This window comes from Aristolochia californica, unplaced genomic scaffold (assembly GCF_029961685.1).
Source record: "Aristolochia californica isolate CCGP_79_NKW_82.1479 unplaced genomic scaffold, dmAriCali1.0.hap1 SCAF_4, whole genome shotgun sequence".
Classification (NCBI taxonomy): domain Eukaryota; kingdom Viridiplantae; phylum Streptophyta; class Magnoliopsida; order Piperales; family Aristolochiaceae; genus Aristolochia; species Aristolochia californica.
The window spans coordinates 3,639,256-3,656,415 of record NW_027182103.1 but is presented as its reverse complement, the minus strand read 5'-3'; the positions used below and the strand labels follow the sequence as shown (position 1 = coordinate 3,656,415).

Sequence of the window (17,160 nt, the reverse complement as noted above, 5' to 3'; positions counted from 1 at the left end):
TTTAGTTTGTAGTTCAAAAATATCATTTATATACATTTTCATCTCTCTTTCTCGTCTCTCTCTATTAATCCTATAAACTTGTCGTTATGTGTTGTTTTAGAGAAAACCCAAAAATATAAAAAAAATTCCTAAATAATTTTTTTTTTATACCTAAATACAAGCAGAATAGAATTTTGTTCTTAACTCTTGAGCCCAAGGAACCATTATGTGTTGTTTTAGTAAGATAACAAAGCAAAAACTTTAAGTTCAACTAACCGAAATGAGAAGCATTTTTTCTTTTTCTACCTTATCTCATGAAAGACTTAGAGAACACTTTCAAAGTTATCATTCTTATTTCAAATTGATGAAAAACAAGGTAAAAATATCTTCCTAGAAGAAAAACTAGTCAAGACCCAAGAACACCTTAGTTTAAAAAGAAACAACTTTCTACTGAATTCTTCATCTTTACAGTCTACACTGAATTTTGACTTTAAATTCTTAAAATGCACTAGATTGATATTACAATGCATTAGAAAGTAGAAATATACTTTATCGTTTATTTATGTAATTTTAAAATATAATTATCTCATATGTTACAATTTCAAATACAATTATCTAAATATCGTATTTCTATACTGAAGCTCTAAAGGACAATATATTCTCGTCGTTTAGTTAGACACTATATAAGATGACAATATAATCTTTATATTATTTTAAAATAAAGGAAAAGGTTACAATGTACTCACTAAATTTTATTTCAATAAACCCACTAAATGGTAAAATAATTTTTAATATTTTATTTAATTTAATACACTCACTCTATCTACTTCATAAAAAAAAATCTAAAATGACCTAATTAAAATAGCTAAAAATTAATTATAAATTTTTTATATCCCAAAAATTTATATCTAAATATAATTATATCATTTTTTATAATTTTAAAATAAATATTTTTATTTAAAGAGGTAAAATTATTTATTGTAGTTAAATGTAATCTTATCTTGCCCCCAAGGTGACATTTAATGTCTATCTCCTTTTGTGCACCCTCTCATTCTATTTATTTATTGAAATTATTTAAATAATTAAGTAGTTATTAGATTAAAATTTATTTAATAAAATATTTAGATATTATAATAATACACTAAGGCCATTTTAGTTATTTTATAATAATAAAATATTTAATAAATTTCATTGAAATAAAATCCGCCGTCCCGAATCCACCTCACTCCCGTCTTCCGACTCACAGAGTCGAACCACGTCGTCTCTTGAAGAGCTTGCAGAAGAGCGTCCGTTAATCTCATTTTACTCTATCAGAACTGGAAGGGAAAAAGGTTGAAACCTCGGAAGAATGGGGAGGGAGGTGGCCGAAAGCTGTGTGGACAGCATTGTCATAGAAATGGTCTCTGCCTACTGCTCAGGCCTTTACTCCACCTACCCTGAAATCGCTGCCCGAAGAATTGAAGCTATTGGGTTTCAGGTCGGACACCAGCTCGCTGAAAGGTAACCGATGCAGACCATTTCTCTGATCTGATCGATTGTTCTTGATTCTGCTTTAGTTCGTTACCGTATAATGATAGATTGGGATCCGCTTCTCTAATGATTTTTGAATGTAAAAATTGGGGATCCGGCTTATATCTTGTCGATCTATGTGATTGGTTTTAGGGCTTCAGATCTATTAACATGTTACTCGAGAGGAATACGAGATATGCCCAAAAGTGGAATTCGTTAGATTAAAACCAACATAAAATGTTTCGAAGGAAAAAAAGAAAAGAAAATAGGACAGCAACTAGAATGCTGTCAACTCATCTAACAGCAGTTGTCCCCCTTTTCAAGAAAACACATATGTAAGGTGGAACGGGGAGTAGCCTAATCATTCATTTGCAGGAGAACTAATGGCATTAGTTAAGAGGGGCTTCATTTGCTCTTTCTTAAAGAAAATTGGTTACCTTTTAATGATACGGAGCCTCCTGAGTCTGACTTGATTCCTGGGAACTATTTCTTCAAAATGTTGTTATGGGGCGACTTGGCTGTCATTGGTCAGGCTGAGCCTGTGCTTATGTTTATGGTAAAAGGGCTACAAGCATTGTGTAAGTGGCAAATGCTGGAAGAGGCAAATCATTTACGGCAACCCGTTATGATACCAATCAATATTTATTGTGATTTTATACATTTCGGGTAGAATTAGGTGGAATTGGAAGAAATTGGTGGAACATTGACAGGATGGGGAAAGTGCGGGAACTAATGTATGTATGCAAGAAATTGATTCAGTTGGATGGCCATTGACCTCCTAATTGGGTTTTGTAAGGGAAAGCAACCTCTTTCTCATCTAGTACAACTTTTAAGTGGAAATTTCTGGGCTTCTTTCCTCTATGATATTGTCTACTTGATTGAAAATATATTAAATCATAATTTTCCCCTATTTTGAAATATTTTTAAAATGTCTCCATAATTAATTATGGGGGCAATCCCAAGAACTACCCTAGATACATGACTTGAACTACTAGCCGGCTAATCATACCATGTACATGTCCGTGTTGACCTGTAACTACTCCCTTATATCTGTACAGATACACCTCTAACTCCAAGTTTGATTTGGAGCATAAATACAACTTTCATGAATTCGCTGAGAAAGGTTTTCCCACATCCAGCTTTTCTATTGTTTTTGCTGGAGTGTTTGTCCAATGAAATCTTGAGGAGGTCAGTACAATTTTAAGTAGCCATACCTTTTCACAGGAGAACCGGATAGGCCTTGGAAATAATTGTTTCCTGAATCTGGAAACATAAGCAAGGGAGATACATTATAGTTGTTGCAATGAAGGTGGGCCTATTGTAGAGACACATTGTTTTCACTATAATGGAAGCATTTCCCAAGCAACTAACCTCCAATGGCTTTTTCCTAGTTGGAAACAGACAAGCTGCCTAAGTGGCAATTTGAGTGGAATTTGATCCTAAAGGCACCAGTTTCAAGAGAAATCTCTTGATTGAGAACATGATTTTGGACTTACGGCAATAATGCAAATAGTGGATCAACAGTTGGGGTTCTTTTTATTTTCTTTTTTGTTAGAACTTTAAATTTGGTGACACCTGCAAAAGGTGAGTGCCTTTAAAGGGGATAATCAGGCACTAAGGTTTTCTATGGAGTATTTTAGGAACCTTTCTAATATTCAAAAACTCCAAAGTTGATGGAGCATGAAAAGTTTGACCCTTCACACTATTATATGATAGCTGGCCCAACCCAATTACTATCCACTGGTTAACCCCCAAAAATAATTGACCATGCTTCCGTGTTGATGTCTAAGATGGCCAACTTTATATTGGCCTTTGCTCTCCATCATGTTGCTTTTTTTAGCTTCAAAATGCCTTGCCTGCTTTCCTAGTTAGAAGTCCAAAAGCTCTAGAGTTGATGAACGCAAAAAATTATGTCTTTAAGCCTATTCCATGCTAGGTTGCCTAAATTTGACGCCATTTCCTTGTGTTGGGTCTCATAGGCACATATAGGAGGGGGGGGGGGGGGGGGGGGGGGGGGGGGGGGGAGGGAATAGAATTGAGGATGGGATTCTTAAAGGAGCCCCTTAGGTTAAAAAGTCAGGCTTGTATTTCTTTTCCACTCTGTGAACATATTTTCTTTCTTTATCTTACACACGAATGATAGTTCATTTGTATCTTTGGTTTTAGGAAACAATACACTTCAAATTCCTAACAAATGAGCTAGTGCTGATGGGGTTGGGGTTGAGAGGGATCGGGCATCCACCAGAACCCAAATGAAGTTTTCTATGTCCAAACTTGAATGGGTCATTATTGCAAGAATTTTTTACTTGGCCAGTGCAAATTGAAGCATGAACACGTACTTTCCCTCTTATACCTTACCTTTTTTAAGTTTAATTTTTTCCATAGGCAATGAGCCTTGGTCTAGTAAGAGGGTCAAAAAGCTGATTTGGAACCACGAAGATTGACAGTACACCTTGTGCAAATGTTAGGTACGTAGCTAATATGCCAAAAGCAACCTATCTTATACTAGGCTAGCCCAACCTGGGGTATGGAATGAGAGTTTTTTGGGTAAAAAAGCTGATTTGGAACCACGAAGATTGACATGAACACCTCGTGCAAATGTTTGGTAGCCAATACACCAAAATTTCTAAAGCTGATGGAACGTGGAAAGCTAGGTCCTTAAACCTATCCTATACTAGGCTTGCCCAACCTGGTGCCCATACCCCAGGTTGGGCCCATAGGACCATAACAATCCACCAAGCATCCATGTCGATGTCCATGGCGGCCCACTATGTGATAACTCCCACTCCAGACTAGGTAGCCTTTTTCACCTTTTGTGATGATTTTCACTCTGGCACTGGATAGCCCTTTTTATAGGTCACCCCTCCAAGATTCAAACATGTAACATGGTACCTGCTCTGATACCACTTTGATAGAAACCTCGTCAAGGTCCTATCTTTTTCAGCTTTCAAGAAGGGAACTAGGGTTATCAGTCTTGGGAAAAGGCTGGAATTTGTGTGTGTGAATGGAGTGCTTTGATGGAGGAGGCTTGATGGGATGATGAAGGAGATTTATGTGAGTGGGCAAGAGGGAGAACATGGGGATCTTGGACGAAGGAAGATAGAAAGCTTTTAGGCAAGGGGGAGAGAGAGAGGAAGAAAGGCAAAGAGGGAGAGAAAGGGAGAGAGAGGAAGGAGGAAGAATTTTAGGAGAGGGAGAGAAGAGCAAGAGAGGATGGAGAATAAACTTGATTGATTTTTCCTTCAACCAAAACCCTTATTTATGCTTTTTTCATTACATTTTTAGGGAAACTCCTCAAATTAGGTTCCTTAATTACATCAATCAAAGGAAGATTACAAAATCAACGGGAGAATCTTGAAAGCTTCTCAATCAATTACAATCTTATTTCTAGAGATTCTTTAGGAGAGGAAAGTAGAAATTCTACAAATTCATAAAAAAGAGGAAGGTAGGACTCCCATTTTACCTTGACTTTTGGCCTTATTTCTAGTTTTGCCCTTGAGTGCCATTTTTTCTTTTTTGCCCTTGAGATCCTATGCCCCATGTGCGTCACCTTTTCTCTTGCTTCTTTTTCCTTCTTCCTTGATGCTTTTGAAGATTTTATGGTTGCTATCAATGTGTAAGTTCAGTCTGCAATTCATTTTGTTTGTAGGGTTTTGTTTCTGCCGCTTGTCTCATATTACTAATTCATTGTTTTTTTATGAATAGTGCGTATATTGATATTACTAATTCATTGTTTTTTTATGAATAGTGCGTATATTGATATTACTAATTCATTGTTGATAAACTGTTTTGAATATCTGATCCTATTGAACCTGATAATGGTTAAGGTGCTCTGATTTTTTAATTTATTTTTAATTTATAATCAAATTTTAGTTTTATTATTATGTTTTTTGGATAAGAAAGCCACATAGAGCTTTTGTTGAATGAAAGGGGGAGATTACTGCAAACAGTACTCGTTGATTTGGTTCTTACCAGGCACTTGAAGATGCATGGACAATAGAATTTTTCCCTGATTTTTTTTATCTACATTATGTTGGTACAAGTGGATTAACATCAGTAATTTTGATTTTTTTTTTTTAAAAAAACATCATTGATTTTTAGCCCAGACAAGCAGTAGGGGCTATTTAGGATACAAAAGGAGTTACTCTTCCACACAAAATAATCTTCTGGGATAAAAAGATTTTGTCTCATTTAAGATGTTATGAAATGAATAACTGGCTAATATTTTTGTTGGTTGACTGTATTCTGTGCACCATGCTGATTTCTCAAAGACTTCAAGTGTTGAGTTTAAATCTAGGACCATCTGTAGCTTACTTGAAGCAGTATTAGACTATCATGTGTTGGTAATATTTGGGGAGGTGCACTTTGAAGTTCTGTTGCCATTTCTGTGTTTTGCTCTTCTTGAGATTTTTTCTCATAGTATATTACTTTTAGTGCATTATCTGTTTTCTTGTTTCTGCTAGTGCCTTTATTTAATGAGTAAAAGGCTGATGACTGCATCATATATCGGGTGCCACTTATGGCTGCATCTCAATTCCCTTTTCTGTGCTTCCTCAAGTTATCTGTTATTCGGAATTCTTTTAAACAAGAATTACATAGTCAAATCTTAGTGACCTTTTGATTCAGTCCAGATATACAATGGAGCGCCCTCGGTTTAGTGATCATCTAGAGGGAATCAAGTTTATTTGCAAGGATTTCTGGTCTGAGCTCTTCAAGAAGCAGATTGACAACCTCAAAACCAATCACAGGGTAAGTCCATACAAATTTGAACAAAAAAATAAAATTGGAAGGTCGTATAAGAATGTTTCTATATGTAATCAAAATTCACATATTGCAGGGCACTTTTGTGTTGCAAGATAATAGGTTCCGATGGCTTACACGGGTGTCTTATGATCCTACTCCAGTAAATCCAGATTTATCTCCTGCCACTGACCCTTCACATGTTGCTGATCAGGCTACTCAAGCAACTAGCATGCATCTATACTTCCCATGTGGGATCATTAGAGGAGCACTGACTAATTTGGGGATTCCATGTGCAGTTTCTGCGGACATATCTAACCTTCCTGCATGTAAGTTTAACTGTTCGAATCAAATTACTGTTAAAGTGGTCCATGATGGATGCTCACCTTATATTCCAAAACTGTTTCTGAAAATGATGGATAAAATATATAAAAACGAGAGAAGTAGATATCTTCTCTTATCACTTGGGTGTTGCAACCACTCTTTTCCTCTTTACTTTGGTGAAAAGAACAAGAGTGTGATCTTGTACTTTTAGACATCAAGATAACCATCCAACTGTGAATTGTTTAGGGTTTGAACTGATTGGATGATTAGGATTTCTCAATCTGCTAACTAGGCTTTTGTTCTGTCAAGATGTAGTCAGATCAATCAGTATGATTTTAAATGTTTGTTTTTATGTGTTACTATTTAATAATTGTATTCTTGTTTTACTGTTGATTCCAATTGACAGGTTCCTTTGTAGTCCGCATAAAAGTTTGATGGATGCCAAGGATGAAAATGAGCACCAGAAAGGTGTTTATTTACTGCCAATCGTTCTATCTTATATACTAAAGTTATGTTGTTGCAAGAAACAGAACAGGTTCCTTTGTAGTCCGCATAAAAGTTTGATGGATGCCAAGGATGAAAATGAGCACCAGAAAGGTGTTTATTTCACTGCCAATCGTTCTATCTTATATACTAAAGTTATGTTGTTGCAAGAAACAGAGTAGCTTTGATATTTTCTATTACACTTGTTTTATAATGAAGTACAGAACTTTTTGGGCGTATAGTGTTTTCCTCCACCTTCCTCCCTCTAAGGGCACCCCCCTCCCCCTCTCTTGTCCTCCCTCCAATGGCACCACCCAATTAGGAAGTGAACCCACCAAAGAAATAGATGAAAATCCCCATTTTTGTGTTATTTCTTCAGCATCTCTCTCTCTCTCTCTCTCTCTCTTTCCTTCCTCTGTTATTTATCTTGGTTCAGTCAAAATGTTTTAACCATGGTGTTTTGACCCAACAAGGGAGTCAAATCGAGGGTTAACTCACTCTTTTATTTTGAGCAATTTTCCTCCGCTAGTGCCGAGTTTGCCAGGCTTGATTTGACTTGGAATTTTAGGGACCCGAATTCGTAGCTCGTTTCGAGCCATAATGACCTTAGTTTTAAATTATTGGACTAGGAATTATAAAATATAAATGATTTTAAATTACAATTTATATTTAAAATAAAAAAATATTTTTTGAATGACAACAAATTATAGGAATTTTATAACATAATTTCTTATTAACGCGCTAAGGCTTTTTATACCTTGTCCATTCAAAGAACATACTTTGCTAGAAAAGTATGCCTTTCTAGGAAAAAGGGTGGTTACTAATGCTCTTTGGATATCAATTTTTACATGAAAATACTTTTCTAGCATTTCCTGAAAACGATAGTAGTAAAACCTTATAAATATTACATGTAGTATGAGTCGTAACTAGAGATACTCTACTTTTCCAGTGGATATCATCCTGTAGAGCTAGCATGGGAAGTGATATAACACCAGTTCTATTACAACTAGAGGAAAGAAATCAAGAATCAATCTCAGTTCTCGTTCATCCTCATCTTTGAATTTTCCTGGCTTCATTTTTTTTTTCTTTTTTCAATCCCTTCTCTTTTCTTCCGTTTCTGTAATTTTCCACATCTGTTCTCTTTTTATTGATTTTAACGCGGCCATGCAGAATCCTCCCTTCCGTTTCTGCTTCTCACTTCTTCTATCCTCTTCTTCTTCTCCCGTTTTGCATCTCATGTATCCTTCATAGCGTTTCTTTTCCCATCAAGACCTTTCAGAATCGTCGTTGTTCCAACTCCCCGGAGGCTTCCGCAACCTCCCGCATGGACCTGGTCTCGTTTTCTTCTTTTGGCTATTAATCTCGTGTTTATGTTTGAGAGCATTGTGAAAGAAAATTAACCTCTTCCGACTGATCACCTTGTTTACAGGTGTTCATAGAATTGCATTTTTGTATTCCTTTCCGGAGTACTGCAGAGCCGCAATGATGTAGTTTTTCGTCTTCTTCCTCTTATGTCTCTGTGCCGGCGGTCATCGTGCGCCGGTACTCCTCGGATCATACTATTCTCCATCTTTCAAACCCATTAACTTCGCATTTAGTTAAAAATGTACCATCACTGCTATTTTAGACAATCACGAGATATGGCATGATTCCAGCTGTGGATACGTGGATCTGCCTGTTCAGCTTCACGTAAGTAAATGCTCCAGATCATTTCGCGGGCGATTTGGTCACACTTCGGACCCTCGTTTTGACTGAATTAGTTTCGATTTTGGGTTTTCCATCGACGTTCCATGTATAAAAGGAAAAACAGCCTTTTTTATTCTCTGATCAGAGGATTTTTTTTTTCTTTTTTAAATTTCTCTGATCACACTGCGAACTGAGGTACGAATTTTCATATTTTCGCATGATTCTTACATACATTCTGTTTTCCCTCTCAGTAAAATAAATTAAAAACTTTTGTAGTGATTGGACATTGGAGAATCTGGTCTACTGTTACTGAAACAGATCTTTTCCACTGATTTGATCTTCTTCTGTAAAATGTGTAATTTTTGCGTGGAGATACAATTTATTTGCTTTTACATATTAAAATCTATTTATTCTTTAGGGACAGAAAATGTTTTTTTTTTTGTTTTTTTCAAGTTGATCGTGGTTGCAGACTTTGGCCTTAGGTTTTTCTGGGAATCTGGTGTGCAGTTCTTTCTTTGTCCTTGTGCTTCTGCATCCACTGGTGGGAGTAAATTGATGGGTGCCTATTGGTGGTGAGGTACCATGGTGAAGCAAGCATAAGATGCAGGCTACTCATTGAAAGGTCTCATACTGTGTTTTACTGCTTGCTTCAGACGACATTCTTTTAAAATTGGTTTACAGTTTACATCTGTTGAGGTCAAATACTGTGGGAAGGGGGAAGCAGGCTAGGCGCAGAGATAACGAAGATCTTTTATCAGAGTTTGAGCCAAGATGCATGAAAATATAAAACATGGAGCTGGTGATTGTCCAGGAGCGATGAGGAAGATAATGTCATTATTAAACTGTAAAATAATCGAGAATGACACCACCGAAATTCTGCCATGGAGGGAAAGAGGAAGTGCCTGAAGCACAATCAAGACATTTTTTTTTTTAATTTCTGTAAAACAGGTTTTTCCCACTTTCCTGTTTTTTTTCACTCTAATCGCCCTTTCTTCTCCTTCAGGTGTAACGGGAAATTGTGTGTGTGTACACACAATAGGGGAGAACTATTTGAATAAACAACAAGGAGAAGGGGTGAAGAAGGGTAAGGAGAAAGGTTTGAATTCCATTTCACAAAATGGAGTACAGAAACAGAGTGTAGAGGAGAAGGAAAATGATCTTGATCACGAGGTTCCACACTCCACCACGGGTTTTCTTCTTTTCCCTTTGGTTTTCATCTTATAGGCTATATTTATGATTTTTAATTTCCTAGTTTAGCAGTTCTCAGTTTGCTGCATGAGAATTTGAATTCTGAATTGAGCTTTCTCTCGTAGAAACTGATATATTAGAGTTCCTACATTAAATTCTAAAACTTCTAAGCGTTACATGAAGAAATCTGAAGCTTGTTATTACTTTCACTGTTTCTTCTCTTTGTTCCATCTTCAGTGAATGGACAAGGTATAAAAATATACACAAGAGGACTCTTTTCTTGTTTAATCTTGATCACAGATATTGTTCAATTCCAGGTTCACTCTTTTACTAATGTGTAACTGGCTTAATTTTAGTACTCTGCTTATAATTAACCTTACTACATTGCACTGCTAACTGCAGTGAATCAACCTGTAGTCGTGACACTAGTTGAGGATGATGATGCACTGGCTGAGACACCTGAATCTTCTTATCTAAAACAATTCACTTACCTTGAGCTCAAATTAGCCACCATGAACTTCTCAGATAAACAGTGTATTGGGGAAGGAGGTTTTGGTCAAGTTTATCGAGGCTGGGCATTTGATGGGGAAGATTGTGTACCAGTTGCTATCAAGAAGTTGAATCCGAAAGGGTTCCAGGGGTATCCAGAATGGTTGGTAAGGTTCTATGTGACATACCACTTACCTATGTGGATATTGATTAATTTCATGGTAAATGACTATGATGAAGTCCACTTCATGAAACTTAGTTTTTTGACAGACTGAGGTGGTTCTTTTATCTCGTCTTTGCCATCCCAACATTGTGAAGCTCGTTGGACATTGTTCTGAGGAGCAAGAGTATTACTTAGTGTATGAATATATGTCAAAAGGCAGTTTGGACAACTATCTTTTTTGTAGTGAGTACTCATTATGTCTTATTGGTGCAATAACAACTGAAAATAAATTGCTTCTTTCTGGTAGGGTAATTCCCACACTAAGAGCTCTGAGTTTTGCAGGGGATAACGAATTACTTGGTTGGGATAGGAGAATAAATATAGCTCTTGGAGTTGCATGTGCTCTTGCATTTCTCCACAGTCAAGATCCTCCAGTAATATATCGAGATATTAAATCATCCAATGTCCTCCTAAATTCTGTATGTTCCATCTACTGTCGTATTGTTTGATAAGCGTCATCAATTGATTGATTCTAATTCTTGGGCCTTTATGGTTGCTTTTCTTTTTTTGATTAGTTACATCCACGAGATACCTCTAGCTGTGATGACACTTTGAACAACTTTTAGGCAATACAAGAAATCAGAATGTCTTGAAAGTTACTAAAACAATTTTATCTTTCCTCAAATATATCCTCATCATCTTCATCAAGTTGTGACATTTGGCAAATGTTTAGTTCCTGCTGTCAACCTGATTAGAGGAGGAACTGACTGTTTACAGGTCTTTTCAAGAAAAAAGACTTACTGAATCAAATGTGTTTGTACCAAAACATCTAATACTTGCTGTCAACTTGAATTCTTAGCATTAAATCATCAATATGTGCATTGGCATTCAATGGGGTTGTTTGAAAGATAGATGAGCAGTAAAAGTTTATGGTAGTAACCTCAGAGAAACAAGGGAAAGGAATCTTGTTGTAGAAAATAAAGGAGTATTTTTTAAGAGAAGAGGTTTTACCTTTCCTTGAAAAAAAATTGGGCATGTGCTAGTAGCCTGGACAATTTATCAGCAATAACTGATCAACTGATCCTCAAGGCTCTTCTCTATTCCTAGACAAACATTATGAAACTATGAAGAATTATTCAGAAGTAGAATTTTTCATCGGAAATCATGTATAGATTTTTTGCAAGAGTTAACGGGATGATGTGAAGACAAGCAGGGCATTGGAAGGTTTGAATTTCTCAAGGATACTCAGAGATGATTGAATTGTTTCTATGATGATCATTCTTAGCATCAGTTGTTTTTACACCACCAAGAATTTGTATTTATCTTGACTTACTGAAGCCAACTTTGGTTTGTGAAACTAGTCATTTTAGAAAGTACAGAGTTTAACACTCGGATTAGTGACTTTTGAAGCACTAACCTAACAGAAAAAAGGAAGTGAAAGTTTGGAATCTGTGGTGTTAATAGATCAAGGTTGGATGGATCTTATGGTTTTATTTGTCAACTATTTTCTTCTGCAGGAGTTTGATGCAAAAACTTTCTGACTTTGGATTGGCAAAAGATGGACCGACCTGTTTACTGACACATGTATCAACTCGAGTTTATGGCACTTATGGTTATGTTGCCCCTGAATATTTTCAAACAGGTGAGAGTAACTAGGTTTGGGTTAACATTTGGATTCTGAATACTGACTTTTGCAGTACTAATACAAGTAGAATCTGTTGGTTTTTAATTGGCAGCAAATATAAATTCCAATACTCACATTCTTACCATTCATATTAACTTCATCACCTTGTTTTAGAACTGTTGTTTGTTCTCTCAAGACACCAAAAATATGACACATTTTTATTTGTTTCTTCCCTTAAGGACATTTGAGAGTGACCGATGACGTATATGGCTTTGGCGTCTTACTACTTGTGTGTGGTCGCCCTTTCAAGCCGACAAGAGAAGGAAAGAAATTTAGTTCAATGGGTCCGACCTCATTTGCGCAAGAAGTTATTCTATGAGGTTATCGATGAGAGGGTGAGAAACCAATGCTCAAAGAGGTCACTTTTTGTGTTTTTCACTTGCAGACCACTGTTTGGCAGAATCCGATCGGAGACCAGACATGAACGATGTGGTGAAAGTGCTTAAGATGCTAGTTGGGGGACCTGAATTTGGAAGGCAACAAAAGAAGATAAGTCAGGGGTGAATTGATCTCTTCTCAGCTTAATTCATAAAGTCTACACTACAGTAGTTGTTATTACAATGATTCCAAAAAACGAAAAAAAGTTACTCTTATCATCTTGTGCAGCACAATTCATTGTCTTAGTTTTGCCACTATAATCTCTAAGATGTTTTGGACTGCTTTCTCCATGGGTTGGTGAACAACCCAGAAAAGAAAATGAGAGTCCTGAAGCATGGGATGATTTTCCCAGTTATATCTTTCATGATGCCTAGCTTGGCTTCTTTTGAGGGAGGCTTTATGAAGTCTTCGATTAATTAGTGGAGTTTAATGTCGAGTCCTGGACCTGTATCACATATGTAATTCAGGCTGTAGGCCTTGAGCGGGAAGTTTAATTAGTGGACCCCATGAGAAAGTGGGTCCCAGTCGACTGTTGAGAAATCCAAAAAGAGTTCTTGGGAGCATATATTTTCCTTCATGTAAGGGTGGCATCAAGTCGAGCTGAATTTGAACCTATATATGCTCGAGCTGGGCTTGATCTGAGTACTTCGAGTTCGAGTTAGAACTTGAGCTCAATCTCATGGAATCGAACTTGAGCCCAAAAATTTTAATCGAGTTTGAGTTTGGTTTGAGCTCCAACCTATATTTAAAATTTTGCATAAAATGCATGTCAAATAACCTGACTCATAAAATTATCCATAAGTTTTACTTAATATTGTGGATGACCTCTACATAAGATTGTACATAAATACTTAACATAAACTCTGCATAAAATTGTCTATACATTATATATAAAATTGTTCATAAACATTGCATAAATTTTATTTAATAATCAAACAAAAAATTTGAATGAAATATCAATATCAAATTTACAAATACCCTAACAAAAACTATAACTCAGCAATAAATTTATAAACTCTAGCTCTTTCTCTTTGTGCTAGAAAATAATATGCTAAGTCCCTATTCACGTGAGCAAAATCTCCACCTATGACAAAAACAAAAGAATAAAACTTATTATTGTCTGATAAAAAATATTTTTACACTACTAATTACTTAATATAGTGAAAAATATTAAAATTACTAAGATGAGAAAAAGATGAAAAATCAAGTAACTGGTAGCATTATCTCCACATGCTTCTTCTTAGGATACAATTATCAAATAAAAAATTAATAAATAAAACTAAGAAATTCACTAAAAAGATCATAATAAAAAAATTTTAAAAATAGTTCACCTTCTAATTTTTCTTGACAACGTGAAGAGCCTGAACCCAATCACCGCTACAAATCAAAACTTAACTATATTTGGTGCCAAGGAAGAACAATATGGGTCTATTACTCTACCACTAGTACTAAAGGTAGACTGTCAGGCTATTCTATATGTGAGAATTGCAAGGATGTCTATTGCCATTTTAGATAATACCTAAAATTTCAAATTATTTATTTTCCACCATTCTAAAATATCAAAATCATATTGTGAAATTTTCTCACAAATATACACACCTTCAAGATAATTTTCAAATTCTAACTTTGGTGAATTCACTACTTCCACTTGTTTCACATAAGTCATTAACTTTGACTAACCTGAACTTTATGAAGAATGTGACCTACAACTTGTGAAACACCCATAGAGCTAATACTTAAAACAATCCCTTCATTAATAATCTGTACATTTTATATGTATATCATAAATCTCAAATAAGGCCTGTCGAACAAAATTTATATTAATTCTAGCTTTTATATCAGAATATATCTTTGGGAAACACATTTCAATCAATCTTAATTTGACCATTGGATCCAAAATTGAAGAAACGACCATCAACAAATTACATTCTCCTCAATACTTCTCAAATTTCTCTTTCATTCTACTAACAATTGTGCTAATGAAAATATTTTTATTTATAGAATGAAAATTCAAAATTTCTTTTACTCTATATATCTCACTTAAGTACAAATTAGAAGTAAGGTTGTCACTCCTAAAAATGATATTAGTGACTAGATTAAACACTTCTAGAATCTCACACACCATTTCAACCTTTATCCATTCATTAAGATTTGGCAAATAATCATAAGTTGGCTCTCTATCTTGAAATATAAGAAATATGTCTTTAAATTTTAATGCAGAAGACAACATATCGTAAGTAGGATAATCAATAATCAACCTTTTTGCACCTAGTTGTAGTTGCTGCACAATTTCTGAAAAAATTTGAAGTCTAGCCTCAAACTAATTAATAAATTTAATACTCGCACACACATTCTCAATGAGATCCTTAATTTCAACAAGACCATCATGGACTAATAAGTTCAGAATATGAGCACACAATGCACATAAAATAACTTTCTACCACAAACCAATTTTTTATTTCTTGAAAAACCTATCTTTAAGAACTCTCAGACTAAGTGAATTACCTAGTGTAAGTGAAATGGAAAGTGAATCACTTTTTCGTATTAGTGTGTTAGATGTAAAGTGCACTGGAAACATTTTTTTGAGTTAGTGTCCAAAATGAAAAATGTAGTGTAAACAAGAGAATGAGTTACTTTTTATTATATACCTAAATAGATCACATACCTAAAAAGATAATAATTAATTAAATAAGATATTTCATTAATAAATTAAAATAGATTCAAATTTAGTCTAAGTTATTCTCGTAAATGCATGTAATTTGGGATCCCACAACATATGTACCGTGATGGTAGTTGGTTATTGATATTTTGTAATGTTGTAATGAGCTTCAAGCAGTTTTGTGAAAAACAGAAAGTATTTGGAATAATTTCTCCGGTAGAACTTCAACTGCTGCAGTAATTGCTGGTCATCATTGTTCTTGTGGTGGGTCACTCTGCTTTTTCATAATTGGAAGGGTAAAACCTGACGGGATGGTTCTAATGGCCTATGACATGGATTTAGGTCATTATTAGGAATATACTGCCTGAATATTACTTCTGAGTATGGTAATAACCTGTGAAGGTACTATTTTGGCAGGTAAACATGGTAATAAACTGCAGTTGGACAGTGAGATTCACTTATTCTTATATCAAATGGTTGGTACCTGGGGCCAGCTTTTGTTTCGCCTGTGGTATGACATACATAAAGCCAATGCTACAAGGCATGGTAATTCATATGCTTGCTGTTATATTTCTCATTTTTCCTGGGCTAGTTCTAGCTAGCCCACTTCCTAAACAGTCTTGCTGATTGTAACCAGGAAACATTATATTTTTGCCCTGTCCTAAGTGTTTGAGGATGTTTATTTTATTCACACAGGTTACAACTGGATGGTACAAGAAAATGGGTGAGAGGATTTGGATTCCTTGGTTCATCAAATTTATCCAATCTCGTGGATACTTTAACATCTACACCAACTTTCCACAATAAAAGGCGCTCAGCATGTACCACAGGGATGCTGTTCTCTGGATTTCAACCTTTCAGAGATGCAGCCACTAGAAACTTTGAAATGGTATGACTTCTACTTTAGTGAAGTAATTCCAAACAGGGTCATACAGAGCTTTGTTGAGTTTGAATCTGTTTTGAATACTCTGCCAGAACAAAGAACGATTCTATTTATCACTTTTTATAAGACTCCTGAGCCAATTGCAAGGAACTTGCTTTGCCATTTTGAGAGGTTTAATGTTCGAAATTATATTCTAATTGGCACTCAGCTCCAAGTTCCTGCATGACCTTGCAAGAAGGGGACATCCTGTGGTTGAAACAGAGTTATTATTTGAAGATATTAACAAGCTTAAGTTGAAGGGCTTCAAAGCAACAGACGTGGGAGCAATCCAAGAGATTCTAGTTAAGGCATATTGTATTGGAAAGAGTTTAGAACTTGGATATAATTCTTGGCTAATTGATGGCAACATGGTTCCAGTTGGTGAAGTTTTTCCCCAGAATCCTCCTGATTCATTTGTAGAACAAGAGGCAGATGTGTTGTATATCAAGAGTTCCCAGATATCTAAGAAATTCCAGTTTGAACATTTTGTTGAGAAGATGGCTATAATGGCAAAATCTTTGACGGATAGACATTTGCAATTGGGACATCATACCATCATACCAATTTTAGGTTTTTGGCTGCCAAGTGTTTAGTGTCAATGACATGAGCTTTGTTATGAAAGTAAAGGGTAGTGATTTTAATCAAACTGCCTTAGACAGTCCCAAGCGGATGTGGACACTGGAAGCAAGTATGCTTACCATCCAGAAGAGGCTAGATGGGGACTTATCCTTCATAGCTATTGTTTGCCATCGGTTGTAGGATCTGATGATAATTTTGGAGATTTTTCGCTTTTTAATGCTGAGAAAGTTTTTTTTTTTTTTGGAGAATAAGAGAATTTCCAATTTTTGTGGTTTGTAACCTGTATAATTTTTTTATATACTTGTGAACGGAGTCCGTTCGTTTTGTGTTCGAGTAGTCTCGTTTACTTGAACTAATCCGAAGTATTTCTGCTGAAA

The 17,160-nt window shown here is 35.5% G+C and overlaps 2 protein-coding genes across 2 annotated transcripts; both read left to right on the top strand.

The window, feature by feature from the left end:
• The first annotated feature begins 1,219 nt into the window (after positions 1 to 1,219).
• On the top strand, positions 1,220 to 7,274 carry LOC137963660 (uncharacterized). Its single transcript, XM_068810819.1, has 4 exons — positions 1,220 to 1,479; positions 6,120 to 6,237; positions 6,326 to 6,557; positions 6,959 to 7,274. Exons 1-4 carry the CDS (start codon positions 1,328 to 1,330, stop codon positions 6,985 to 6,987), a joined length of 531 nt encoding a protein of 176 aa, XP_068666920.1. The 5' UTR covers positions 1,220 to 1,327; the 3' UTR covers positions 6,988 to 7,274.
• Positions 7,275 to 9,636: 2,362 nt separating this feature from the next.
• On the top strand, positions 9,637 to 17,116 carry LOC137963694 (probable serine/threonine-protein kinase PBL1). The gene is made up of 8 exons (XM_068810862.1): positions 9,637 to 9,910; positions 10,312 to 10,565; positions 10,669 to 10,804; positions 10,904 to 11,040; positions 12,079 to 12,203; positions 12,425 to 12,745; positions 15,700 to 15,828; positions 15,979 to 17,116. The coding sequence occupies exons 2-5, from the start codon at positions 10,422 to 10,424 to the stop codon at positions 12,100 to 12,102; spliced, it is 441 nt and encodes a 146-aa protein (XP_068666963.1). The 5' UTR covers positions 9,637 to 9,910; positions 10,312 to 10,421; the 3' UTR covers positions 12,103 to 12,203; positions 12,425 to 12,745; positions 15,700 to 15,828; positions 15,979 to 17,116.
• Positions 17,117 to 17,160: the final 44 nt, after the last annotated feature.

What these genes read in the sequence shown, in the direction of transcription:
- LOC137963660 (XM_068810819.1), top strand. Translation starts at nt 1,328, where the DNA reads ATGGGGAGGGAGGTGGCCGAAAGCTGTGTGGACAGCATTGTCATAGAA. An exon ending in GGACACCAGCTCGCTGAAAG is followed by an intron (nt 1,480 to 6,119) that starts GTAACCGATGCA and finishes GATTCAGTCCAG; the next exon opens with ATATACAATGGAGCGCCCTC. An exon ending in CATATCTAACCTTCCTGCAT is followed by an intron (nt 6,558 to 6,958) that starts GTAAGTTTAACT and finishes TCCAATTGACAG; the next exon opens with GTTCCTTTGTAGTCCGCATA.
- LOC137963694 (XM_068810862.1), top strand. Translation starts at nt 10,422, where the DNA reads ATGAACTTCTCAGATAAACAGTGTATTGGGGAAGGAGGTTTTGGTCAA. An exon ending in AGGGGTATCCAGAATGGTTG is followed by an intron (nt 10,566 to 10,668) that starts GTAAGGTTCTAT and finishes GTTTTTTGACAG; the next exon opens with ACTGAGGTGGTTCTTTTATC. An exon ending in GGACAACTATCTTTTTTGTA is followed by an intron (nt 10,805 to 10,903) that starts GTGAGTACTCAT and finishes TGAGTTTTGCAG; the next exon opens with GGGATAACGAATTACTTGGT.